The following is a 27,267-nucleotide window of genomic DNA, read 5'->3' as shown; positions in this document are numbered from 1 at the left end:
TAAAAAAAAAGAAATGGGATGGGTTTAGAAGCAATGGAGTCTGCTCCTATGGATTCAATTCATTGAATAATTAGACCTTTCTTCAGGAAGCAACAACTTGGAGCTGCATCAGGAAATGGGAAGCAGTAAATATTGGAAACTATGAAATGCAAATCCTCCCTCCAGCCGGTAGGATTTCCTGTCCATACCTTTGGGAAAGAGGACAGGGAAAGAGATTGGATCAGCAGTGGGGATTAATGCCATCAGAAAATGAATGAATGATGCTTTGTGATGAGAGGGAATCAAGCAATATAAATACAGCTGGGCTTTCTGATGGACTAGATCTAACTACACCATTGTTCTGGCTTCTCCCAGGAGCTCTGCACACCTAACAGAAGATTGTGGATATTAAAGAAACTTATTATCAGTGTGATCTTGGGTAAGTCATTTATCCCTTTACTTTTAATTTCTAGGATCTGGAACATGAGGAGATTAGATTTAGGTTGTCTCTAGTTTCATGATCCTAGAATTAACAAAGTCTTTTAAAAATATATATAGTACGAAAACTGTGTTATTGTTGGGTTTACTGAATGATCTCCAGTCCCCATGTCTAGACCTGCTGTTGATATTTACAAAGATATATTTAAGAAGAATCAAGTACCAACAGATAATAACATTCCTTTCACAAAAACATGCATAAAGATATTTAACATTTAGTGTGGATTTCCATCAAGGAAAGCAATATTTATATAGATGGTAGCAGAATTTGAATGAAGATATACATGTGTTTTTTCATTTCCTTTGCTCTCCAGGTTGGGAATTTAAAATCTCACAATTTATTTACTATCGATGTAACTTGGGCTAGTTACTTAATTTCCCTGGACCTCAGTTTCTTCATGTGTAGAAAGAGAGAGTTGGAATAGATTTCCTCTGAGGTCCCTTTCAGTTATGTGTGCACGAATTTATAATCCTATGTGTGGGAGGCAGCAGGGTCCTTTTGGGACCTCTGCTCATCACTGAGTCTTGTGGAAAGAGAATCTTTTTGCCATTTGGACTCTGCTCTCCAATAGATTTCTTTGTAATAGATTTTAAACAGATAATTCAAAGGTCATTTTGTTTTGTTCTAGGATGAAGTCTGGTGAGGAAGAGTCCAATTTTTATTGTTTTAAAGAAATATGCTTATTGAAAAAAATTATAAATAGATATCAGAATGTATGCCATAGACAATGTAAAGATTCTGTGTTTCAGTCATTTAGTATTATAGACAAGCAGTGGCAGAGGCAAAAGAACATTTGATTCGGAGTCAGATGATTTGGATTTGAGACCTGGCTCTTATACCTACTCCCTAGGTGACTTTAGGCAAGCACTTAACTTCCCAGAGATTCTTTCCTTAGCTATAAAATCAAGGTTTGGTCTGTAGGATCTTTAAGGACCCTTAATCTTAGATTGTAATAATATTACCTATCATTTACTACCTGTAAACTGTGTGATCCTGGGTAGGTCACTCAGTCTCTTTGTGGCTCAGTTTCCTCATCTAATAATGAGGGCATTGGACTTGGCCTCTAAGGTCATTTCCAGTTTTGATTCTATATATTTTACAAGGGCAAGTCACTGCCTCAGTTTCTTCATCTGTAAAATGATGGGGCTTATATTTCAGCTCTATAGCTATGATCCTATGAATAATTAAGTCTTCATTGTACACAGACATCAGGAAAACTGAGTTACTAAGAACTGGATTTTTCTTAGATTCACTGAATAATTCCAGGATCCTACATCTAGGTCTGCTCATAGTTCTCCACCATCACCCCCAGCCTTCAAGAACCAGGCTTTTAGCAGGAGTGGGAGGGAAGTAGAGTGGGGAGGGAAGAGAGAGGAAGGAGAGATAGACGGATGACTCAGCTCTCATGATAAGCTGTCCATAGACATTTCCCTCTCCACTGGTTTTTGATGATTTGTAAATAATCAGCCTTCATAATATTTCATGATTATTTTCTGTAATATTTTACAAATGAATTTGTACTCTAAGACAACATTGCTCTTGGCTTTCCATATTTTTTTCACTTGTGTAGGAAGTCAAGCATTTGATAATTAAGGTAGTTTTTGAGATTTTTTTGTCCCCCTCCCCCCCCATTGTGGCGACTACTTGGCACTGGCTAAATTTCTATCTGAAACAATGATAATAAGAGTCTACATATTTCCTTTTTAACAATTTTCCATTTTTGGATCAATAGCTTTTTAAAATAGATTAGGCAGAAGGTGGTATAATTGTTTATAGTCATTTTCTTCTGCTTATCCTTTCTTGTAAATTGGTGTTGATTATGGATTTTGCCTTGATCCTTCAATACTCTGAATTCACTAATTGATCTAGAAATGAATTCACCAACCAATTGTTCCTTGGTGGTTAAGGTATATTCAATATTTGTGGAATATTCTTCAGTGCTTTCCAACCTCTTGAGAAAGTATTGATGATTTCTAGAGAAAGGGTTTATGATTCATCTACAAATCTTTGGCTTCTCTCATTTCTTGATCCCAAATCATATTTTCCAACATTGTTTTTTGTCATTCTTCTTGCACTTTCCTTCATATTTAAGTCACCAAGTATGAAGATACATATTGATTTCATATGGAGGATCTTGTCAAGTCCTTCATAGAAATTTTCTTCTTCGTTATACCCTAGAACAGACATTGGTGCATGTGCTGTCATTCAATAGTTAGCTCAATGACACAATGGATAGAAAGCTGAACCTGGAGTCAGGTAGACCTGAGTCCAAATCTAGCCTCAGAAATTTGCTAGCTATGTGACTCTGGGCAAGTTACTTAACCTCCAGTTTCCTCAGTTTTCTCATCTTTAAAATAAGAATAATAATAACACCTTTAATGCCAGCATTGTTATGAGGGAGGATAAAATGAGATAATATTTGTAAAGCACTTTGCAAACCTTTAAGCCCTATATAGATGCTAGCTACTATTATTATATAGATGCTAGCTACTATTATTATTCATTTTCTTTCTGCTTTTAAAATTTATACTCATCATGGGGACTGCTAATATAAAGGACCCAGGGTCCCACAAAATGATTCTCCTTATGGTCTTTTGGGGAACAAAGAAACCTTAATGTTTTCTGGTTTCATTCATGTAGAGCAATGGTTCTCAACCTTTCTAATGCCGTGACCCCGCAATACAGTTCCTCATGTTGCAGTGACCCCAAACCAAAAAATTATTTTGGTGGCTACTTCAAAACTGTAATTTTGCTATAGTTATGATTCGGAATGTAAATACCTGATATGCATTATGTATTCTCATTGCTACAAATTGAGAGGTTGAGAACCGCTGGTGTAGAGAATATTTATATTGGCATGGATCATGTTCTTTAGTTGTGAATTGACTTGTTGGTTGTTAGACAAATGTAGGAAGAGTGATAATACCAAAACAAATGCTCATGGATTAGATGGATTAAAAAGTGCTCTTCTTGGCACCATCTTTGCCCCAACTCTTCCACCATCACTGTGTATGCAGAAGGGAATTATATTGCAATGGAAGTCATCTTATATTTTTCTTTCACTTGTGGGTTGCTATTGCTAAGGAAATATCTATCTATTATTTGATGATAATCATCTCTGCATTTACCTTAGCCAGACCATGGAGATCAGACACAGTGCCTAATCAGGATGTTAATAAAAATGTTTTGGCTTTGGGAGTAGCTTGAGAGAACTTTTCAAAACTTCTGCTTGACTAGCATAGGCAATGAGAACATACGTTCATCTCCGCACCACATTGAGGCACCAGAAGAGTCGAGCGCTTTCTGAGTAATACCTTTATTAAGTGGTTCCAAGAAAACAAAACGTAAGGAGCAGTGTTGCAGTGGTAAATGTCTATAAATGACTGATTCACCAGCATACAGTGGATTATATTTTCTTGGCTTTATGGTGGCATTTGGATCATGATGTGGAGAAACTAACATAGTTGGAGCTGCCTTATTGGATATGCCTATATCCTGTCTCATATCATTTAGCTTGAGTCAACTGAAATTAAGATCAGTCTTCCTTGACTTCTCATTATCTCTATATTCAAACTATTCCCAAGGCCTATCTTAATCGCTCATATAAGCCCCCTTCTTTCCTCTGATACTAACATAATTCTGGTTCAGGCACCATCTGCCTGGACTATAATATGTCAGTCGTGTGTCTGCCACAAATCTCTCACCATTCCAATCCGTCTCCATTAAGCCAAGAGATGATTTTCCCTAAAGCATCTGCCTCACCATCTCACCCTCAGTAACTTCCAGTTGCTATCCCCTCCAAGATCAAATACAAAATCCTCCATTTGGCATTTAAAACTCTTCATAATCTATCCCTCTTGCAATTCTCACTACCCTGAAGTAGTCTTTGATTCAGTGACACTGGCTTCTTTGCTGTTCTGCTAACAAGACCCTGCAAAATTCTTCCCCAGGCATTATTTCTGGCCATCTCCCATGCCTGGAATTCTTGCCTTTCTCATGACTCCTGACTTTCCTGATTTCCTTGAAGTTCCTGGTAAAATCCCACCATCTTTAGGAACCCTTTCCCAATGCCTCTCAATTCTAGTGCTTGTTCTTGATTATTTCCTTTTTTATCTCAATTCTAGTGCTTGTTCTTGACTATTTCCTTTTTATCTCAATTCTAGTGCTTGTTCTTGACTATTTCCTTTTTATCTCAATTCTAGTGCTTGTTCTTGATTATTTCCTTTTTATCCTATATATAGCTTGTTTTTATCCTATATATATTGTTTTTACGGCTTGTATATTGTGTCCCCCTTTAGCTTGTGAACTCCTCAAGGGCTGAGACTGTCTTTGGTCTTGCCCTGTATCCTCAACACTTAGCCTGGATCTTGGCACATAGTACGCACTTCATTAATGCTTATTGACTGACTGCAAGTCTCTTCCAGGTCCTCTAAGTTTTTACTGACTCTTCTGTTACCTAACTCTTTGGGTCATTCTTTTCTTGCTAGTTCTCCCTAACTTTCCAACTCCTGACCCAAATTGTGCCATTTCCCTTAGCCTTTTGAGTAATAGAGAAATAAGAATGCTACAATACCTTAATTTCTAGTAAAAATGGTTCCTCTGGTAGAAACCTATTCTCTTTTGGCATGGGGCTTGCTGGGAAGACCTGGTTGTCATCCTTGGCATGAAGAGGTTCACAGGAAGGGCAAGGGCTTGTTGATAGAACCGGAGAGCTAGGGTTAAAGCTCTTTGTTGCTACACGGAGTCAAAAGCCTCCAGAAAATAATCAGGGTCTTCAGAAGGGAGATAGGCTTGTGCATTCAGTTAGCATAACCCCTTTCATAAACCGAATAATCTGTAGAATATAAATTCTTGAGGGCAAAAACTGTCTAATTAAAAAAAAACAATAACTTGGAATCAATACTGTATATTGATTCCAGGCCAGAAGAGTGGTAAGGACCAGGAAATAGGGGTTTTAAGTGACTTTCCCAGGGTCACACAGCTGGGAAGTGTCTGAGGCCAGATTTGAACCTGGGATTTCCCATCTCTAGGCTTGGCTCTCTATCCACTAAGCCACCCAGCTGCTCCTTAATTTTTTTTTTAATTTGTATATTCAATGTCTGGCACAGTGCCTGGCAAATCACAGAAGCTTAACAAATACTTATTGATTGAAATGACAATTGTTAAGGCAGGAAGCCATGGTCATCATCCAGGCCCATGTGACCAGTAGCTCACAGAATCTCAGCTTAATTTGATTAAATTCAATAAGCATCTATTAAATTGCCCACTGTGTGCCAGGCACTCGCCCAAATGCCAGAGATACAAAGATAAAAACAAAATGGTTTCTAACTCTGAGGAGGCTTTGTTCGCCTGGTGTCCATCCACAGACATGCTCTATAATTCTGGGATAGTCTCTTTTCTGTAGTGAATATTCAGGATAGATCATGTTTTTCTTTACTATGTAGCTCCGTGGGTACCACCTTCATTGCTAGGCAACGTGTGCTGACTTATGTAATTCTTGTTGATTAATTGCCTGTCAGGAGCAGAGGCATACCTATCCCCTACCTGCTTTCCTTAACCTACATTCATCATAGACTTTAATAGCATTTCTGCCTCACCCTGGCTATTGGTCCTATTTAGTATTAGCCTAGCTCCTTCAGCCTTTGAAAAGTTGTCATTCCTTCCACAATTGGGCACAGATGTAGGATGCTCAGAACTCCATGTTGTTCTGTGATCATATCTACTTTATTTATTTTTATGTATTTATTTTTAAAAAAACAACCAAAGCCCTTACCTTCCACTTTGGAATTAATACTGCATATTGGCTCCAAGGCAGAAGAGAGGTAAAGGCTAGGCAATGGGGGTTCAGTGACTTGCCCAGGGTCACACAGCTGTAAAGTGTCTGAGGCCAAATTTGAACCCAGGACCTCCCATCTCTAGGCCTGGCTCTCAATCCACTGAGCTACCCAGTTGCCCTCACACATCCACTTTAGATCACTCAAAAGGATATTGACTCCATGGAGATAAGAGGATATGGCAACACACATGGATTTAAAAAAATACATAGTTATTATTTAATTTTTCCCATGGTTACATGATTCTTGTTGTTTCCCTCCTCTCTTCCCTTCCCCCTCCTAGAGTTGACAGTTTAGTTGACCTCCTGGTGGTATGAGAGTTTAGGTAGCCTAGGTCAGAAATAAGAGGATTAGAAATCATGGAATGTAAAGAAAACTTTACAAAATTTTAAGTTATAACTTAGATGCCATCATGAGAAAATTGTAGATTTATTAAAAAAAATCTTTGGGGCAGCTTGGTGATTCAGTGGTTTGAGAGCCAGACTTTGAGATGGGAGGTCCTGGGCTCAAATCTGGCCTCAGACACTTCCCAGCTGTATGACCCTGGACAAGTCTCTTAACCCCCATTGCCTAGACCTTACCACTCTTCTGCCTTACAGTACAGATTCCAAGATGGAAGGTAAGGGTTTAAAAACAAAACAAAGCCTCTCATAGCAGAAATAGGGAATACTACCATGTTAGGAGGGTTCCAATATGTTTGAGGGAGTTGATATCTACCAGACTTTGTGAATGTTCTTCTTTGCTCTGTTTTTCTCCTAATAAGACTTTATGTAGGTTAATATAAGGACTAGCCTTGGGGTCAGGAAATCTTGATTTGAAGTGTGTTCTCTGATACATATTGGCTCTGTTACCATGGGAAAGCCATGTATTACTTCAATGTTCCAGATCAGCGGGTCTCATTTAGTGGTTTTCCAATATTTTGAGGGTTCAGGGCAATAACCCAAGAACTTTAAGCTAAAATTTATTAATTTAAGGGCACCTAAAGTAGTAAATAATTGTAGAATATTATGAATATTATGTGAAATTACCCTGGGAACTCACAAAATATTTTGTTGTTATTGTTGTTTGGTATGGGGAACGAAAAATAAAAAATATTGGAAATCTCCATTGTAGTTGACTCTCAAAGACCTAAAGTTGCAGGAATTGTTAACTCGTAGTGATAGACATTCCACAATGGAAAATTATTCTGGATAAAAACAAGACAAAAAAAATAAAAGCAAAACAACAAAGTAACAGGGTCTTTTGCCCAGAAAGAGGTTGAATGAGGAATCTAGATTAACACTGTTAGAGACAAACAGGGAGGTAAAGATAGGGACTTACCTTTACACAGTCCATCCCTGATGTCTAGAAAACACTTCTTTCTTACTTCCTTCTCTTTAAATCTCCAGCTCAAGGGAGTGGGGGCTGGAGGAAGCAGAGCTGAAATGGGGGAAACTCTTTGAGGTGTTCTAAATTCACCTTCAAACAACTATTTTATTCTATCTATCTATCTATCTATGTATCTATCTATGTATCTATCTATCTATCTATCTATCTATCTATCTATCTATCTATCTATCTATCTATCTATCTTAAACCCTTACCTTATGCCTTAGAACCAATACTGTGTATTGGTTCTAAGGCAGAAGAGTGGTAAGGGCTAAGCAATAGGGGTTAAGTCACTTTCCCAGGGTCACACAGCTGGGAAGTATATGAGACAAGGTTTGAACCTAGAACCTCCTATCTCTAGACCTGGCTCTCAATACACTGAGCTACCTACCCAACTGTCCCCACAAATAACTATTTTAGAAGTTGCCGCAAAATGTATTCTGGAACAGCAGAATTAGCAAAAGAATGGGGTAAAACAATTTCCTAACCAAAGAAACTTAGAAGTTTGGTAGGAAAGGTCTGTCTCACTGGGATAAGTGGGAAATGCAGTCCAGTACAGGCATCCAGGCAAGCCAGCAGCAGGCCTTGCCACTGCAAGCCAGCAAAGCAGAGAGGTTCCCTCACCCAATGTGATCCAACAGAAGTCTACAAGTAGCCAAGCCCCAATACTCTCAGTGTAAGAATTTTTGGAAAGTATCTCTTCCTCTCCAGGACCAGAGTACAACCTTAACATAGACTTAAAAGTCATGAAATAGACTGGGAAAATGAGCAAAAAAATAAACTGATCACATAAAGTTACTATGATAGTGAAGACACAAACTCAGAAGAGGACAAAAATGTCAAAATGGCTACATGAGAAGACTCAAAAAAAATATTAAGTGGTATCACACCTAAAAGAACGCCTGGGGGAATATAAGAAAAGACTTAAAAAATCAAGTAAAAGAGGTAGAAGGAAAAATGGGGAAAGAAAGGAATCAGCTTGGTAAAATGGAAGCACAAAAAAATGAAAATAGATGCATAAAAATTTAATGAAGAAAACAATGTCCTAAAAAAGTAGAACTGTCCAAATAATATATAATTAATATAATAATAAAGAAAATAATTTCTTAAAAATTAGAATTAGGCAAATGAAAACTAATGAACATCTAGAAACAATAAAATAAATCAAAAGAATGAAAACTAGGAGGAAATTTGAAATATTTTACTGGAAAAACAACTGACCTCAAAAATATATCTAAAAGAGATAACTTAAGAATTTTTGAACTAAGGGATAGCTAGGTAGCACAGTAGATAGAATGACAGGCCTGGAATTGGGGGACTCTGGGCTCAAATATGACCTCAGACAATTCCTAGCTTTGTGACCCTGGGCAAATTACTTAACTCCAATTGCCTAGCCCAAAGTACTCTCCTGTCTTGGAACAGATATTTAGTATTGGTTCCAAGAAAGAAAGTAAGAGTTAAAAAAAATTATTGGACCTATCTGGAATCCATGATAAAAAAAAAAGAGTATGTACATCATATTACATGAAATTATCAAGGAAAACTTCCCTGAAAGTCTTGAACAAGGGGGATAAATAGAAATTGAAAGAATCCACTGATTGCCTCCTGAAGGAGATCCCAAAATAAAAACTCATAGGAAAGTTATAGTCAAATTCCAGCTAAAATTAAAAAAAAGCAGAGATAGTAATCATGATCACAGACAATAAAACTGTATTAGTGGGGGACCTCAACTTTTCCTCTTAGAACTAGATAAGTCTAACCAAAAAATAAATCAGAAGGAAGTTAAGGGAGTGTATAAGATTTTAGAAAAGTTAGATAATGATTTATTTTTGAAGAAAACTCAGCAAGGACAGAAAGGAATATACTTTTTCTCAGTGGTACATAGAACCTACACAAAAATTGACCATTTATTGGGACATAAAAACTTCACAACCAAATGTAGAAAAGGAGAACTATTAAATGCATAATTTTCAGGTTATGATGCAATAAAATTACATTAAATAAAAGGCTGTTGAAAGATACTTTAAAAATTAATTGGAAGCTAAATAATCTAATCCTAAAAAACGAGTGGGCCAAAGAATACATTGTAGAAACAATCAATAATTTCCCTAACAAAAATGACAAGATAACATAACAAAATTTATGATATGCAAGCAAAGCAGTACTTAAGGGAAAATATATGTTTTTAAACAGTTACCTCAATAAAACTGAAAAAAAACTTGATCAATAAATTGAGTTTGAAACTAATATAAATTAGAAAAAGAATACATAAAAATCTCCAATTAAATATTAAATTAGAAATAACAAAAATAAAAAGGGAGATTAATAAAATTATAAATAAGAAAACTATTGAACTAACAAATAAGAGTAGGAGCTGGTTTTTATAAAAAAAACCTAATAAAATAGAAAACCACTGGTTAGTTCAATTAAAAAAAGAAAGAAGGAAACCAAATTACTATTGGAAAAGAAGGAAAACAAATTACTATACAAAAATGAAAATAGTGAATTTGCCACCAATTAAGAGGAATCTTAAGCAATTATTAGAAGCTGTTTGCCCAATTATATACCAACAAATATTACAGTCTAAGTGAAATGGATGAAGATTTACAAAAATATAAATTGCTCAGATTTTAAACACTTTTCATATGAATAAAGTCAGATCTAAACAACTGGAAAATATTAATTGCTCATGGGTAGGTCAAGTTATTATAATGAAAATGACATTTCTATCTAAGTTAATTTACTTATTCAGTGCTATACCAAGCTACCAAAATTTATTTCATATACCTAGAAAAGATAATAACAACTCATATGGAAGAACAAAAGGTCAATAATATCAAGGGAATTAGTGGAAAAAATGTGAAGGAAGATGGCCTAGCTGTGCTAGATTTCAAACTGTATTATAAAGCAGTAATCATCAAAACAATTTGGTACTGGCTAAGGAAAAGAGAGATGCATCAATGGATTAGATTAGGTATAGAATATATAGTATTAAATGACCATAGTAATCTATGTGTTTTATAAACACAAAAATACAAGCTTTGGGGACAAAAAAAATCACTGACAAAAACTTTTATCATCTTTTTGCTTATTCTGTGTGTGTGTGTGTGTGTGTGTGTGTGTGTGAGAAAGAGAGAGAGAGAGAGAGAGAGAGAGAGAGAGAGAGAGAAAGAGAGAGAGAGAGAGAAAGCTCAGAATTATTTAACCTTTGAAATATTTACAAGCAACACTTCTGATTGGAGGATTTATGTTAAACACCCATTTTTATGTGAGTTTGAGCAAAGTATAATGCAGTGCAATTTTCTAATTATAGAGCACTATTTTTCTAGCTTTTTGTAGTAAACACAAGTGCAATTAAAAGTATAAAATATACAAATAATTGAATAAAAACTTTAAGCCAAGATATGAATAGATAGTACACAAATCATGAAACTGATCTTTCTTTTAAAAATGGAATAGCTATTAGGAATCTAAAAATATAGTTCTGTTTCAAGTTCTAATAATGAGCATTTCTTAGTGTAATCAGAGCTTTTATAGTCATAAGAATTATGATTCTATAAAAGTCATTCTTTAAAAAAAACCTTCAATGATTGCCCATTTTCTAAAAAGATAGATTCCCACATTTTCAGTTTGATTTTCATGGTTTTCTATAATTTTAATTTGCCCTATCCTCCATGATAGCTTAGCTAATAGTATTTTTATTCTTCCTTAAAATACCTGTACTCATGTTGAACCACATTTTTGATCCTACTTCTCTTGCCAAGAATGCTTTCCCCTTTACTGTCTATAGAAATTCTATCTTATCTAAGAACGACCTCCTTCATTAATCCTTTTCTGGTCACTGTTGTTTAGTTGTTTCAGGCAAGTCCAACTCTTTTTTTTTTTAACCCTGATCTTCAATCTTAGTATTGGTTCTAAGACAGAAGAATATCAAGGATTAGATATTGGGGTTAAATAAGTGGCCCACAGTCACATAGTTAGGAAGTATCTGAGGTCACATTTGAACTCAGGTCCTCCCGACTCCAGGTCTGATGTCCTCCTCTTTATGACCCTATTTTGGGTTTTCTTGGCAGAAACTTAAGTGGTCTGCCATTTCCTTCTCTAACTCATTTTACAGATGAGGGATTGGGGCAAGCAGGGTCAAGTGACTTACTCAGGGCCACATAGCAAGTAAGCGTCTGAGGCCAGATTTGAGCTCATGTAGTTGAATCTTTCTGATTGCAAGTCTAGTGTTCTATCTACTGTGCCACCTAGCTGCTCCTCTGATCACTGTAGCTTACACTAAATTCTTTCTGTGAATTTCTATTTTAATAGAATAATAGAATATTTTTATTTATAAATTATTTATTTATTATAATCGAATATTATTTTATTCTATTTACAATAGAATATTTAATAGAATAATAGCTCATGGAACTCTTTGGGTCAGTATTCAAAACCTCTAGCTCTAGCTTCCATTCAATATGTTTTCTTTCAAGATCAGTACAATCAAATGAAATTTAACATATTAAACAATCAGTAAGAGACATTTAATAAAAACACTAGCAAGTTAAAGAAAAAAAAAGTTACCTATACACACAAGGACACCATATTCTATAGATTTTCAGACCACTGGTGGGAGAGGGAACACATAATCCAGACCTTTTATGTTTCTAATGTTGCATCCCATGTGGAACACCTCTCTTTCTTTGAAGCTGCCAATTGTCACTTCCCTACAAAGTGGGTACTCCTCTGTTGAGCTACCATGACTTTTTTCTTTTTCTCCACTGAATTTTAGCAGTTATATGGCTTTTTCCTGACAGGTAATGTTTATAGCACTTTCATGAACCAACTTATAGCTGCAAGGTTATTTAAGCTCTTTTGTGAGTCAGACTTAAAACTGTATTTAGTCAGCAAGAGTTCCTTAAGTCAAATCCAACTTGATAGTTTCATTTACCACTTAGTAGAAATTCCATGCATTTAGGGTGTGAGGAAATTCCTTTTAAATCTTCCATAAACCTGGCAATCAGCACCAGAACCATTCAGACTACCTATTTTATTCAGTTTTACTTTGAAATTCTGAAGGGGCACAGTGAGGCTGGCAAACTTTTTTCTATAGTGATGTTTTCTTTATCAAACCTATTATCCATGGCATGGCTTTCTCCATGATTTTCCTCAAATAGGTATTTGTCCTTATTTCCTACCCACAAGATATACTTATCTTCAGCTTATAGTCTAAACTTGGTATAATGCTTGTATTTTGGGGAAACAGCTATCAAATTAATTCATTCGGGTCATTTTCACACTTCTGGGTCAATAATAGCAATACTAATAACAACTAATATTTATATTATTTTATTGAATATAGTATTAAATATTAATATTATCAAACATTAATATTCAAGATTTACAAAGCATTTTACCTATATTATCTTACTCTGATAATTTGTATAACCTATATAGTCCATAAACATCTTTTTGTTTAACCTTAGACCTCTTTTTTTAGAATAATCATTGATATTAGAAAGTATTTAAAAATATTCATTGGTTGAATTAATATATGAATATCTCAGGAACACAGAGGAATCCGATTCAGTTTTTACTTTTACATTATCTCCATTCCATAGTTTTTTCTTAGCCCAACACCTGAGATCTCAGCTAGAACATTACAATCTCTTTTTTTTTTCAATTCCCCAAATATATGTAGAACACCTTGTAACTGCTAAAGAGAATTGAAAAATTTAGATTAAAAAAAGTTCTTACTCTCTTGGATCTCACACCTAGTAATCAATCAACAAGTGCTTATTAAATATGTACTGTCTGCCCATCAATATGCAGGACTCTGATGTTAAGATGATAGGGTTGTTCCCTGAGATACTACCTCACACCTATCAGATTGGCTAATATGGCAGAAAATAAAAATAATAAATTCTGGAGGGGGTGTGGCAAAATTAGGACTCTATTGCACTGTTGTGGAATTCTGAACCGATCCATCCATTCTGGAGAGCAACAGAACAATGCCCAAAGGGCTTTAAAACTGTGCATACCCTTTCATCTAGTAGTGCCATTACTAGGTCTGTATCCCAAAGAGATTTTTAAAAAGGGGAAAGATCTTGCTTGTGCTTGTGCAAAAATATTTATATCAACTCTTGTTGTGGCAAAGAATTGGAAACTGAGAGGATGTCCATCAATTAGGGAATAGTTGAACCACTTGTGGTATATTACTGTAATGGAATATTATTGTGCTACACGAAATGATGAGAAGAATGATTTAATAAAAGCTTGGAAAGACCTACATAAACTGATGCAAATTGAAGTGAGTAGAACTAGAATATTGTACAATAGTAGCAGCAATGGTGACTATTTATGGATGGTTCAGCTATTCCTAGCAGTGATCCAAAAAGCCTGGAAAGACCTACATTAACTGATGCAAAGTGAAAACTAAGGGTTAAAAAAAACAAAGATCAATGGCTAAATGAAACAAAGTACATAAAGGAAAAGGTGAAGAAAAATAAAACCTAAAAAGGGAAAGCAGAAGTCATTCTGGTAAAAATGGGAGAATTTCAATAAAAAGTAGCCAAAGAAGTGTTTATACAATTACCTATTCAGACCAATGCAAATATAAGTGTAACAGAAGTAATACACTTGACACCCCCTCACCCCACTTCTGAACATGTGTCTAGTTTGCTATGCACTTTACTAGCTAAAGACATGTTGATCCTCAGTCCTCTCCACCTGCTACTGGCTCTTTTCTGTAGTAATTCTCTATACATGTTCTAAAGCAATCAAAGGACATGCTCTCATATTTATTGACAAATTAATAGAAATACATACTCTCATTAATTAATCAAGCAGCATAAGCACCCACCCTAGTTTGTAAATTGTAAAAAATTGCAAAGTTTAAATTCCTTTTGAGAAGAATTTTAGGTAAAGAAGATGCTACCTCTCTGAATCCAGAACTGAACTGTTGGAGAAGCCACCATGAAGAAGCCTCCAGACCACAAGTTGCACAAAATTGAACTTTGGGTGTGGTTGATTGAACATTTATTTGTATCTGTACTTTCATGCCAAAGGGGACTGCCCCCTAACAGGCTTTTTGTCAATGTGTTCAGCAATTATTGGTTTTATTCTTTTTTCTCTTATCCTCACATTATTGTAATCTTTTAAGTTGATTATGTTTTTATGATCCTTTGGGGGAAAATTTAATTTTTCCAAAAATGATCACATGGGGAAATGTAAAAAATAGACTCGAATACAGGACTACAATCCCCATGAGCCTTTGCTCCACTTCCCCAGGATGCCTTGTAATCTCACCTGGGCCGAGATCTAGAAGGTATTTAAGCTGATTCAAAGGCTTTTGACAGGGCTCTCTCTTGGTTCTTGGACTTCCATTTTGGGGCAGGCGTGGTTTTTTTTCATAATGTAGGTGAGGTTGTGTCTAGGCCACTCTATGTCCTGGACGCATGTTTCTTATCCTGTATTTTCTTTAATCCTTAATCTTCAACAAACCTCTAAAAAATATAATACTCCTTGCAGAGAGAAACTAATTTCTACCTGCCTCAGTCTCCCCAGTCTCCCCTAAATTTTAATCTTTACAAAATAAACCTCTTTTCCCATAAGTTTTTCTCTCCTTCCTTTTCTCTCCCCCCAATAAATTCCCTAATTTCATATGCTTAAATAAACATTAATATTACTGGCTATACAGTTGATTAATAATGCATCAAGCAATAAAATGACATTTAAATATTCCAATAACATAAGCTATGAGAAAAATTACAATTAGAGTCATCTCTAAGCAACAGCTATAGCTGCTGACTTCACAGATCATACATAATCCAACAAGAATTTAGTTTCTTCTGGATAGCAAATTCCCTCAGGAATTCTCTTCAGATTATCTTCTCCCACATGATAAAAGTTAAACTCAGTTTTATCAAAATATCTCTTTAGACTTTTATGCCATGGCAATTGTCACAAACTCTCTCAGGAAAGAAGTTCTTTTAGTCCTCTCTTCCTCTGTCTTTCAGTCTCAGATATGACTGTTAACTCTAAGCTATCTCTTCTTAAGATTTTATTCCCTTTTCTTTAAAAAATTTAGCAACAATATCCAAATCTCTGTACTACCATTCTATTTGTTAGCCAGTACCAGACTATTCTGATGATAATTACTTTATTGTACAGTTTGAGATTTGGTACTTCTAGGCTACCTTCCTACACATTTAAAAAATTCATTTGATATTCTTGAGCTTTTGTTCTTCCAGATGAGTTTTATTATTTTTTCTAGTCCTATAAAATAATTTTTGGTAGTTTGATTAGTATGGCACTGAATAAGCTAATTTAGATAGAACTGTCATTTTATCATATTAGCTCTGCCTACCCATGAGCAATGAATATTTTTCCAATTATTTAGATCTGATTTTATTTGTGTGAAAAGTGTTTTGTAATTATGTTCATATAATTACTAGGTTTGCCTCAGCAAGTAGATCCCCAGGTATTTTATAATGTCTTCCAATACTCTGTGGGAGGGATTATTGAAGCTAAAATTATATAAGGAAGTGCTCTGGGGCTCCATTAACTCTTCTTCATTTTCTCCTCTGCCTAATCTATCACAGAACAAAGTAGTTGGGTGCCTCAAAGTAAGGACATTGCTTATAGACTTTAAGAAAGAATATAACTATTGGGAAGCAGGTCACAGAAGCTTATAGGCCTCTGGCAGAAACGATCACAGAGCTCTGGTTACATGGCCCCTAATAGCAAAAAACAGAGTTCAAGTGCCCCTATATCTCAGTGACAATAAAATATCCCTAACACAGGTCAGATGATCAACAAGAATGTAAGTGCTTACTATGATGCTCTAGACATTGTGCTAAGCCCTGGGGATACAAAGAAAGACAAAAAAAAAGCAGGGATACAGTCTCCCCTACTCCTGGGTCAAGAGGAGAGAGGGAAAAGATGATGGACTGAGTCAGAAATCCTATATGATGTGGTCACTGTGTCATTCAGGTTTCTCCTTGGATCTGAGTCCACTGGGAAGATCAGACATGTTCAGGAAGCTGGCATTTGCTTATGGGACCTTATTCTCTCCAAGATCCCTTCTCCCAGTGAGAATGAGCAGCACCGACGTAAACAAGAAAGGCATTTTGGCTGACAAAGTGGCTGTGATCATAGGATCCACTCAAGGGTGAGTGAAGACCAGTTTCTAATTGAAAAAATGCAATAGAAATACTGGATTTATACCCTCAGAAGTGTCACTCTGATTTATCACTCAGTGTAGGGGCAGTTCCTTTGTGTCCAAAAGAGGCTGGGGATTAGAATTTTCCCCTAAAGAGGAGGACACCAGGGATGGGAGGTAGAGGGCACCAGGGTTAAGGAATGAGACTATCTAAAGTCTCTCTCTCTCTCTCTCTCTCTCTCTCTCTCTCTCTCTCTCTCTCTCTCTCTCTCTCTCTCTCTCTCTCTCTCTCTCTCTCTCTCTCTCTCTCTCTTTTAACAGCATTGGCTTTGCTATTGCCCAACGGTTGGCCCGGGATGGCGCCTATGTGGTGGTGAGCAGTCGCAAGCAGGAGAATGTTGATCAAGCTGTGGCCCTCCTAAAGGAAGAGGGACTGAGTTCGAAAGGCATGGTGTGCCATGCAGGGAAGGCAGAGGATCGTGATAAACTAGTGAAGATGGTGAGTGACTAAAGATGATGGTAGATAGTGTAGAGAAAAAAAATACAGACCATTTTCTAAATGCCCAACCCAGGATTCAGAGAACTTAGAACTGAGTCCTCCTGCTTGGGGATCATGTAGTCTGCCATCAATAGATGGACTATCCTGGGCCAATGAGAGCAGATCCTTAGAAGAGAAATGATCTTGGTGACTCAGGCTTTAGAGAAGTTCTGGGTTGGGAATACTAGGCACTTAACAAATGTTTGTTGACTGGATTTAGGGATTCATTTACATGTTATGTGAAATATGACATTCTGATTGGCAGAGGCATGACAAGAAATTAGCTTATTCCTTTTAAGTTTATTTATTTATTCATTTTAGAATATTTTCCCATGGCTACATGATTCATGTTCTTCCCCTCCCCTCTTCCCACCCCTGTCCCGTAGCCAATGAGCAATTCCACTGGGTTTTACATGTGTCACTGATCAAGACCTATTTCCATATTACTGATATTTGTATTAGGGTGATTGTTTAAACTCTACATCCCCAATCATATCTCCACCGAATCATGTGATCAAGCTGTGTTTCTTCTGTATTTCTACTTCCACAGTTCTTCCTCTGGATGTAGATAGCATTCTTTCTCATAAGTCCCTCAGGATTGTCCTGGATCATTGCATTGCTGCTAGTAGAGAAGCCTTTTATATTCTATTGTGCCACAGTGTATCAGTCTCTGTGTACAGTGTTCTCCTGGTTCTGCTCCTTTCACTCTGCATCAATTCCTAGAGGTCGTTCCAGTTCCCATGGAATTCCTCCACTTTATTATTCCTTTGAGCACAATAGTATTCCATCACCAACATATACCACACTTTGTTCAGGCATTCCCCAATCATAGGGCATCCCCTCATTTTCTGATTTTTGTGGAATTGGCTTACTCCTAGACAGAGTTTGGGAATTATAGTTCCCCTTTACTCCTAGGGTTTGACATTTTGCCTCTTTCTGTCCATTGGCCAGTTTACTCATTCAGTGTAAAGGGAGAGTCAACTATTGTAATGGATTGAATACATCAAAGAAGTCCAGTTTTTTTTTAATTTATGCAAGATATGCATAATAAAAGCAGGAACCAGTGGTCTTGGAGAGAAGAGGCCATATGGGCTTTACCTTCTTTACTTATCTTTTAATCTTGTATAGCTTCATTTGTATGCCCATCTGGAAAGGATCATGGGAGCAAAAGGGACAGCCTCAGCCTCTATATAACTACTGTGGGGTTTCTTGGTCAGATCCTCTCCACCATCCCCAAATAGGTTTGGGGAACACAAGATCCCTCTGGGGCATTATAGGGAAACTACATGCAATTTCTAACCCTGCGTGGCAAGTCTCAATACATCAGCTCTAGATATAGGTACTAAAAAGAATAGACTTAACCTTTGACTGAGGGCATTCTAGTTGACTATCCTTGGACATAATGACTCATAGTTTCTGATATGGTTTAGAGATCTGTCAGTGTGCCTTTGCCAAGGAAATGCATCTCTTCATTTATGATTTGGGAACTAAAAAGGCCAGTTGATATTCCTGAAAAGATGGAGCATAGAATCTGATAATGGAGGGGAGTAGTTTGGTGGCTGTTAAGATCAGTGGAGCTATCCAGTAGGCACCACAAGACAAGTGAAGAGCAGCAGACATGATTTCCAGCAGAGAGCAGGATGATGACATCACTAAAGGACATCATCAGTTCTATAGCATCAAACTTGTGAGTTGCTCTGGCCACATGCCATCTTCATATATAACTTGGTCATACAGATCCTTTGTGAATGTCTCTTCATATATGTGCCCAGGTCAAATATATTCCATATGTTTACCCTCCATGTGTTCTTGGTAACATGCTTTCTTAGTATATCTCCCCTTCTCTAGAGTTATATCATATTATTAATTAATGATAACGACCATAAGAAAATCTCTTCAAGGATGTATGAATGAAAAATAATCTTTCCCGTAGGGTAAAAGGGAGGAGTAGCAACTAGTCAGCCTGTATTTTTCACAATTATTTGCAAAATATTACAAAATCCAGATGAAGCCTGATGGATGATTTGGGATAAAAAGGTATTATTGGGGTACAATATGCACCCCTGGAGGGAGGAACCACCTCAATGATATACATTTATCAAGATATTACAGCTTGATGAAAGCAATATGGGATCTCAATCCTAGAGAATGAATAATGATGTATATCTTCCTCCTTTCAGTAGAGAGATAGGGAACTACACGTGTAGCATCTGTTATGCACTATGAAATACAATTACCATTACTTTTAGTTTTAGGGTAGCTAAGAGGCCCAGTGGCCAGGCTTAGAGTCAGGAAGACTCATTTTCTTGAGTTCAAATCTGACCTCAGGATACTTTGCCCACATAGCAGTTGCATATGTACCTGTTTGTGCTTCAGTTTCATTATCTGTAAAATGAGTTGGAGACAAAAATGGCAAAATACTCTGGTATCTTTGCTAAGAAACCCCCAAATGGATATTAATGCATTGCTGGTGGAGTTGTGAATTGATCCAATCATTCTGGAGGGCAATTTGGAACTATGCCCAAAGGGAGATAAAAGACTGTCTGCCCTTTGATACAGCCATAGCACTGCTGGGTTTGTACCCCCAAAGAGATAATAAGGAAAAAGACATGTACAAAAATATTCATAGCTGCGCTCTTTGTGGTGGCAAAAAACTGGAAAATGAGGGGATGCCCTTCAATTGGGGAATGGCTGAACAAATTGTGGTATATGTTGGTGATGGAATATTATTGTGCTCAAAGGAATAATGAACTGGAGGAATTCCATGTGAACTGGAATGACCTCCAGGAATTGATGCAGAGTGAAAGGTGTGGAGAAAAGAGAAATTATAAGAAAATGCATGCAAAGGACAGAAGCTGGAGATGGGTCAGCTGTCAATCAAAGGAAAATTCCATTTGGAATGTTACCAGGAAAAGCAGTTTGGAGGCAAGCCAATGGTGACTGTTTTCTAGGCTTGGGATTGATGGTGGTGAACCTGAAGGGAGAAGCTGGGTTTATCTCTGGGACTTGGAATAATCAAGTTGGAGGTAACCCGGCTGATTTGAAGGCAGAAGAAGAAGAAAGACCATAGTACATATATAGTCTCTCTGACTGACTCTGTTTCATGCTAGTGACTGAATTGCCATTTCTCTCAATATCCTCCAACCTAATACTCACTGTAGATAATAGGGAAATCCCACCCCTCTTACCTTATCCTCCATCTTTCCTGTTTTCCCCAATAAACCTTTACTTGAGATAAAGAAGAGAAAAGAGTATTTCCTCTGAAACATCAGAGCTCACTCTGAGTGACTTAGAAGGAGGCTGAAGAAGGGGAAGGGGAAACTGAAGGGAAGAACAGGGGAGGAAGGGAGATTGGAAGAGGGGAGGAAGGGAGGTATAAAAGAAAGGAGGGTAGGCAAAAAGAAGATAACTATCTGATCTATTAGTTATATAATATACCATCAACTATATGCTCCAATATCATCTATTACAAAGGAGCAGAACCAGGAGAACAATGTGCTGTGAATCTTAAAATTTCTCGGACTCTACTTCAGAAGATTTGATTAAGCTATTCCCCATATTTAACAATGCAGGTACTTGGTCAGGAATGTTTTGAGAACTTAACCTTACTCCACCCATATTTAGGCATATCTTAAGGGGAAGAAAAAGTTGTAAAACTCCTTACTGAACAATGAAAAAGTCCCCAACCCATACTTATAGTGAGGCCAAGCCCTTAAGCTAGGTCTATTTTTAGATCTAATACAGAAGGGTGCTAAGTACCTATGAAGGCTAAATTAATCAATAAAAGGGCAAGCTTAGCAAAGAGATGTGAATTACTAAGAAGTTTTAGTCTACCCAGAGAAGGTGATAACAAGATATGATTTAAGAAGGTGATAACAAGATATGAATTAAGAATGGTCAGTCCTTTGGAAAACATCTACTGTGATTAATAGATGTGAAAATTTAGGGGAGGAGACATAGGAGAGAATTCTCTTTAAAAGGAGGTCAGAGGCCTCTGGACTTAGTTCAGCTTAAGAAGCTGAATTGGAGGCTCTCTAGGTGGCTGAACTTAGTTGAGCTCAGGAGAACTGCTGGGTCTCTGAACACTAGAGTTTTGCTTGGAAAGATATTGTGGTGAGTGATTAAAGACTGACTTAGGTTCTCTCTTAAAACTCAGGCCTAGGCCCTAGCCTTTTCCTATTATTTCCTCTTACTCTGTCTCTCTCCCTTCTCTTAATTCCTTCATTTATATTAATTAAAATCTCCATAAAACCCAGCTGACTTGGTTATTTCATATTTGGGAACTTTTCCCATGGCAACCACTTATTTTTGATATAAAATCAAGATGCTAAAAATTATCTTTACAGTTTGGGCAATTCACAGTCTTGAAACCCATATTTTCGCAGTCACAGTTTATGGCAACCACTCTTTTGTCTGTAACAGTACCCAGAGACTGATACACTGTGGCACTATCAAATGTAATGGACTTCTCTACCAGCAGTACTGTAATGATCCAGGGCAATTCTGAGGGACTTATGAAAAAGAATGTTATCCACATTCAGAGGAAGAACTATGGGAATAGAAACACAGAAGAAAAACAATCACTTGATCACATGGGTTGATGGGGATATGATTGGGGATGTAGACCCTAAACGAAGACCCTAATGAAAATATTAATAATATGGAAATAAGTCTTGATCAATGACACATGTAAAAAATCCCAGTGGAATTTTGCATCAGCTATGGGAGGGAGTTTGGGAAAGGGGAGGGAAAGAACATGAATCTTGTAACCATGAGAAAATGCATAAAATTAATTAATTAAATAAAAATTTCCAAGACTTAAAAAAAAGAAAACCTCAAATTGAGTCACAAAAATCTGAACAGGACTGAAAACAACTGAACAACAATTTTTAGTTTTAATTAAAATTTGTTAAGGCATGATTCAATGGTAAAGAGATGGGGAGAATAAGGTAACCTCAAAAGAACAGCTTCACTTGATTACTGGGTACAGTATCCAGAATGTAGAGGGATAAGTAGTGAGTGAGAGGTAAGAAAATGAAGGCAATTAGTATTGAAAGCTTTTGGGGGGGGGAGTTTGGCTGTAAAAGCGAGAAGAGATATATGATGGTATGTTGAGGGAATAGGAGGGACAAGTGAACTTGGTTTAAGGAGAGGGGAGATAGGATGTTTGTAGGCAGCTGGGAAGGAATCAATGGATAAGGGTAAATGGATAATTATGAAGAAAAAGGAATGATTGAGGAGAAGGTCACAGAGGTTACATGAGGGAATCTGATCAAGAGGATGTATAGAAGGGTTGTCACTGGCTAAGACCACCTCAACTTCTAAGACTGGAGCAAAGAGAAGAGAATGGAGATGCTGGGTTCAAGTATGGAACTGAGGTGGAAAGTGAAGTATGAGGCAAAGTTTCCAGATGAGAAGGAAGGAGGAGAGGTGGTTGGAGGAAAGAAGAGGTTTGAAGCTGCTACTCTAAGAGTATGATAGGGAGGCCATCAGAGAAGAGCAAAAAGATTGACCTTGAAGCAGTGAATCACAAATGAGAGAGTCTATGTCAAGTACTTTGAAAACCTTAAAGCACTGTATAAAAGTTCATTATTATTATACCAAAAATTTTTAGTTTGACAGGAGACAATAAGGCTACTCTAGTATCCAACAAGGAAAGGTAACATAACCTAGTGGTTGGAGAACTGGAGTCAAGAAGACCTGGGTTCAAATTTCAGCTGTTACTTTCTATCTGTGTGATCTTTGGCAAGTCACTTAACCTTTCAGTTTCTGGTCTCAGTTTCCACATCTATAAAATCAGGGGGTTCACTTTGGTAGCCTCTAAGGCTCACCCCCAGCTCTACATCTATGTGCTCATAAGGACTCCATACATAGTGAGTCTGCAGGTCAGACCACCCCTTCCCAATCAAGCAGAGGAGAGACATAGAGATAGACAGTCAGAGAAACACAAACAGTGGCAGAGAAAGAGAGGCTATCTATGGATTGCCTCCTCATCATTTCTGACTTCATCTTTCCTATGTCACTTTCTCCCCTTTAGGTGGCTAACCAATATGGTGGTGTTGACTTCCTGATTTGTGTTGCTGGAGTAAACCCCTTAGTAGGAAGCACTCTGGGAGCCAGTGAGCAGGTGTGGGACAAGGTGAGGCCTTAGGAACTGGGTTCAGGGTCAGATTCCATGATCCATGGGTTATGTACTCTCTGCTTTAGCTGATTACCTACACAACTGTAATCCAGGATCCTACAGAATCACTCTCCTCATTGAATCATGGAACTGGTAGTCTACAACTCTCTTAATGCCAAAAAAGCAAAATCCCATCCTTTTAGACTTTCATTATCTTATTCTTCATTCAAAAAATTTAACTAAGGCACAATGAGTCACCAAGACCTTGGGCTAGAATCTTCCTCTCTTCAGTCTTGGATCAGGATTTCTCTGATACCATAGATCATATGGAACATGTTCTGTCTCTTGAAATGCCATTTTCATCTGCCTGGCACAGGAATCAACCCTCCAGGATGAGACAAGGAAATCTCAGGCTGCCCAAGGAATAGCTTCCTTCATAATTCTAGGAGGAATATTCTTTTCAGACCTCAGTTCCAACATCATTCATGAACCCCAGAAGGCATGCCCCACTGGTCATTCTTTTTCTCCCTTTTTTTCATGGTTTTGACCAAGGAAATTTTTAACCCAAATGGTGACATCCAAAAGTAGTGCCAGTCCATTACTATTGAGCTAAATTATTGTCACTGACACAGAGTACTCATCTTCCCTCTGCCTGAATAAGTGCCCTTTTCAAGGGATCATAATACAGGGTTCATCTATTCAAAGCATCTTCTATTTTTAAACTATTCTATTTAGCCTCTTGCGTCTTCTCTATTTAAGCAGACCCATATAAATTATTCAATAGTGTCCAAATCTTTATGATTCCATTGGGATTTTCTTGTCAAAGATACAGAAGTGGTTTACCATTTCCTTATCTAGTTCATTTAACTAAGATGAGAAACTAAGGCCAAAAGTGTTAAGTGAGTTGCCCAGGGTCACATAGCCAGTAAGTGTCTGAGGCCAGATTTGAACTTAGGAAGATGAATCTTCCTGACTCCAAACCTTGCACTCTACCCACTGTATCATCCAGCTGCTCTTATATAAACTAGGTCTTCTATCTTCCCTATACTCTTATTTTTTTTTTACTTTGTTCTTCTAGAATAGGTTGGTTTAGATGGGGAGAAATTACTGTGGAAGAGACAACTATAAAAGGTTTTCCTAAATTGCATATTCATGCTGTTTCCCTTGCCAACTCGGCAGGGACCATATTCCTTGGACCCTGAATTCCTTCTTTTTTTTTGGAATCTCCTGTAGAAAAAGGATTTATTAACATTTCAGCCACATCCTACAGAGAAATTTATAGAATTCAAAATAATCAATGGAAGTTGGAAATTGGAAATAACTATATTGCATTTTCTTGTTTTAAATACAGATTTTGGATGTGAATGTGAAATCCCCAGCCCTGCTGCTGGCCAAGCTGTTGCCTTATATGGAGAAAAGGGGGTATGGAATGGAGGAAGGAGAATAAGTGAATTACTGAGCACAGGAGTTGGACCAAGCACAGCAATAAGTCTAGGACATAAACGACTAGTTAAACTCTCTTTAATATGCCTAGAGTTAGCCTAATGCTCCTTCTCTCAGTCCCTCTGAATCCTGAAATAGGATCCCCCTAAGTGAAGCCCATTCCATTTTTTTTTCTTAAAAGCCCATAGATAGAATGGGCTGCCCTTGGAGTGTAGTCAGTTTATCAGTAGAGTTCTTCAACCAGAAGCTGAATGACCACTTGTCAGGGGATTTATAGACAAGATTCAAGATTCAAGGCAGTTAAAGCACAAAATTTCTGAGGTCTAATATGACCCTTTAATTCTATAATTCTATAATCTCACCTAGCTGTCTTTCATGGGAGCTCAAGGGATGCTGTCTATCCGCATAATCAGAAGCGCTCCAAGATTTTATTACCCTTGAGACTCAGCTTCTATCCAGAAGTACTGAGAAGATGCCATCAAATCCCCTCCTCTTCTCAGAGGGCTTAGTCCCTCCTCCTATTTAGCCTATATATCAGAGGAAAAGCTAATCCCTTGAAAATCTGTGACTCTGCTCTATAGACATTTTGTTTGTTTATTTCTTTATAGGAGCTCCTCTGTGGTTCTGGTATCATCAGTTACAGGCTATGTTCCAGTTCCAGTAAGTTCTGACTTTTTTGGCCTTGGTTAGATAAAGGGGACCCTGAAAGAAACATAGGAAGTAAATGAGAAGAGTTCTAAATCCTGCATTCTAGTAATAACTCTCATCTGTTGCTTATATTCTTGAAAGTGTATTTTCCTCTATTATGCAATTCAGATTCATCACACTTCCTTGGAATCTAGGACAGGTCTTGTCAGCATTTGGCAAATGTGGAAGTTCAAGACCAAAGATCTTCCCCCAACCTGTACCTGCTATATTTCCCTTTGCAGAAATTGGGTCCCTATAATATCAGTAAAACTGCCTTGCTGGGCCTCACCAAGACCCTGGCTATGGAGCTGGCCCCAAAGGGCATCCGGGTGAACTGCTTGGTTCCAGGACTCATCAAGACTGACTTCAGCCACATAGTAAGACTCTAGCTTCCTCCTCTAACCCTCTCAAGATCTCCACTGAGGATTCAATTCCTCACAAGTTCAGGTCAGCTCTTATGAGACATTCATGATTGGGAGGCTTAATCTTAGGCTTATTATTCCCTTCTAGTCTTTTGCTCTAAGCATGGGTAGAGTCTCCTTTCCCTGTAGCAGGCTTTAATCTTCTTTGATGAAAATACTACATGGTGGCCTCCATTTCATTTCCCTAGTTGGGAGCAAGTTTCATCCTTTCACAAGCATATACACCATGAATATTCCCTTTTTAGGTCTTTCATGATCTTTTTATATTTTGATGAATGAACACTTTTTATATTTTGCTTTTGTTTAGGTTCAAGATGAAGACATTATAAATGCACTGGAAACCCTATATGCAATGCAGAGGTAAATCGTTTTGGTGCTATATTTACAATACCTTCTCCAGAGCTGGGAGAAAGAAAATTCTTGTCATTATCTAGTGCATAGTGCTGGATTTGGGGTTGTGAGTTGGAGGTAAGAGTGTCCCATGAAGAGCTCACCATCTATCCCTGCATGGAATAACCCCCTAGGTTCCTATGATCTGTAGGAACCATAAAGACAAGGCCATCCTGGGTCCTTTCCTTAAACTACAGATGCAGAAGCCAGGATTGATTAGAGCCTGGTTTCCAGATCTCAGTCTTATTCTTCATCTATCCAGGACTGGACAACCAGAAGACTGTGCTGGGATTGTGTCCTTCCTGTGTTCTCCAGATGCCAGCTACATCACCGGAGAGAACATTGTCGTGGCTGGCTTCTCCCCCAAGATGTAAGGCAGCCAGTCAAGAAACATGAAACTATAGCTTTGCATATTAATTAGAACATTTGATCCTGGGAATTGGACAGAAGTTGGATGAGGGTAGAAGAGGGAAAGGGGGAAGCTCAGGGGGGCTTCATGAATACCCAGAGACTAGAAAAGGAAAGGGAAAGAAATAAATATTTATGTAGGGCCTACTACATGCCAGGCACTGTGCTTTTATAATTTCAAAAATCGAGCTTGGGTGGAGCTAATAGAGAAGTACTCAGAGGGCATGTAAGAGAAGAATAATTTTCTACAGTTGTTTTCCTAGTAATCACTAACTCAAACATATAAATATGTGTGTATGTATATTATAAATGTATAAACTTATAATTATATCACTAGTTTAAACATATAAAAATACTTTAAACATTGAACTCAAGGGGAAAATGCATGTCAGTGTATCTTGTTTGTTCCTTCATAAAATACATAAACTAT

General features: G+C 37.4%; 1 protein-coding gene across 1 annotated transcript; it reads left to right on the top strand.

Annotated features, from left to right (window-relative positions):
- LOC100030645 (dehydrogenase/reductase SDR family member 2, mitochondrial) lies at nt 1–27,267 on the top strand. Its single transcript, XM_056810084.1, has 9 exons — nt 1–418; nt 16,660–16,837; nt 17,150–17,327; nt 23,404–23,505; nt 24,839–24,909; nt 25,539–25,590; nt 25,860–25,994; nt 26,347–26,399; nt 26,692–27,267. The coding sequence occupies exons 2-9, from the start codon at nt 16,698–16,700 to the stop codon at nt 26,801–26,803; spliced, it is 843 nt and encodes a 280-aa protein (XP_056666062.1). The 5' UTR covers nt 1–418; nt 16,660–16,697; the 3' UTR covers nt 26,804–27,267.

This window comes from Monodelphis domestica, chromosome 1 (assembly GCF_027887165.1).
Source record: "Monodelphis domestica isolate mMonDom1 chromosome 1, mMonDom1.pri, whole genome shotgun sequence".
NCBI lineage: Eukaryota > Metazoa > Chordata > Mammalia > Didelphimorphia > Didelphidae > Monodelphis > Monodelphis domestica.
Note: the sequence above shows the minus strand (reverse complement) of the source record. Positions and strands in the feature narration are given on the sequence as shown.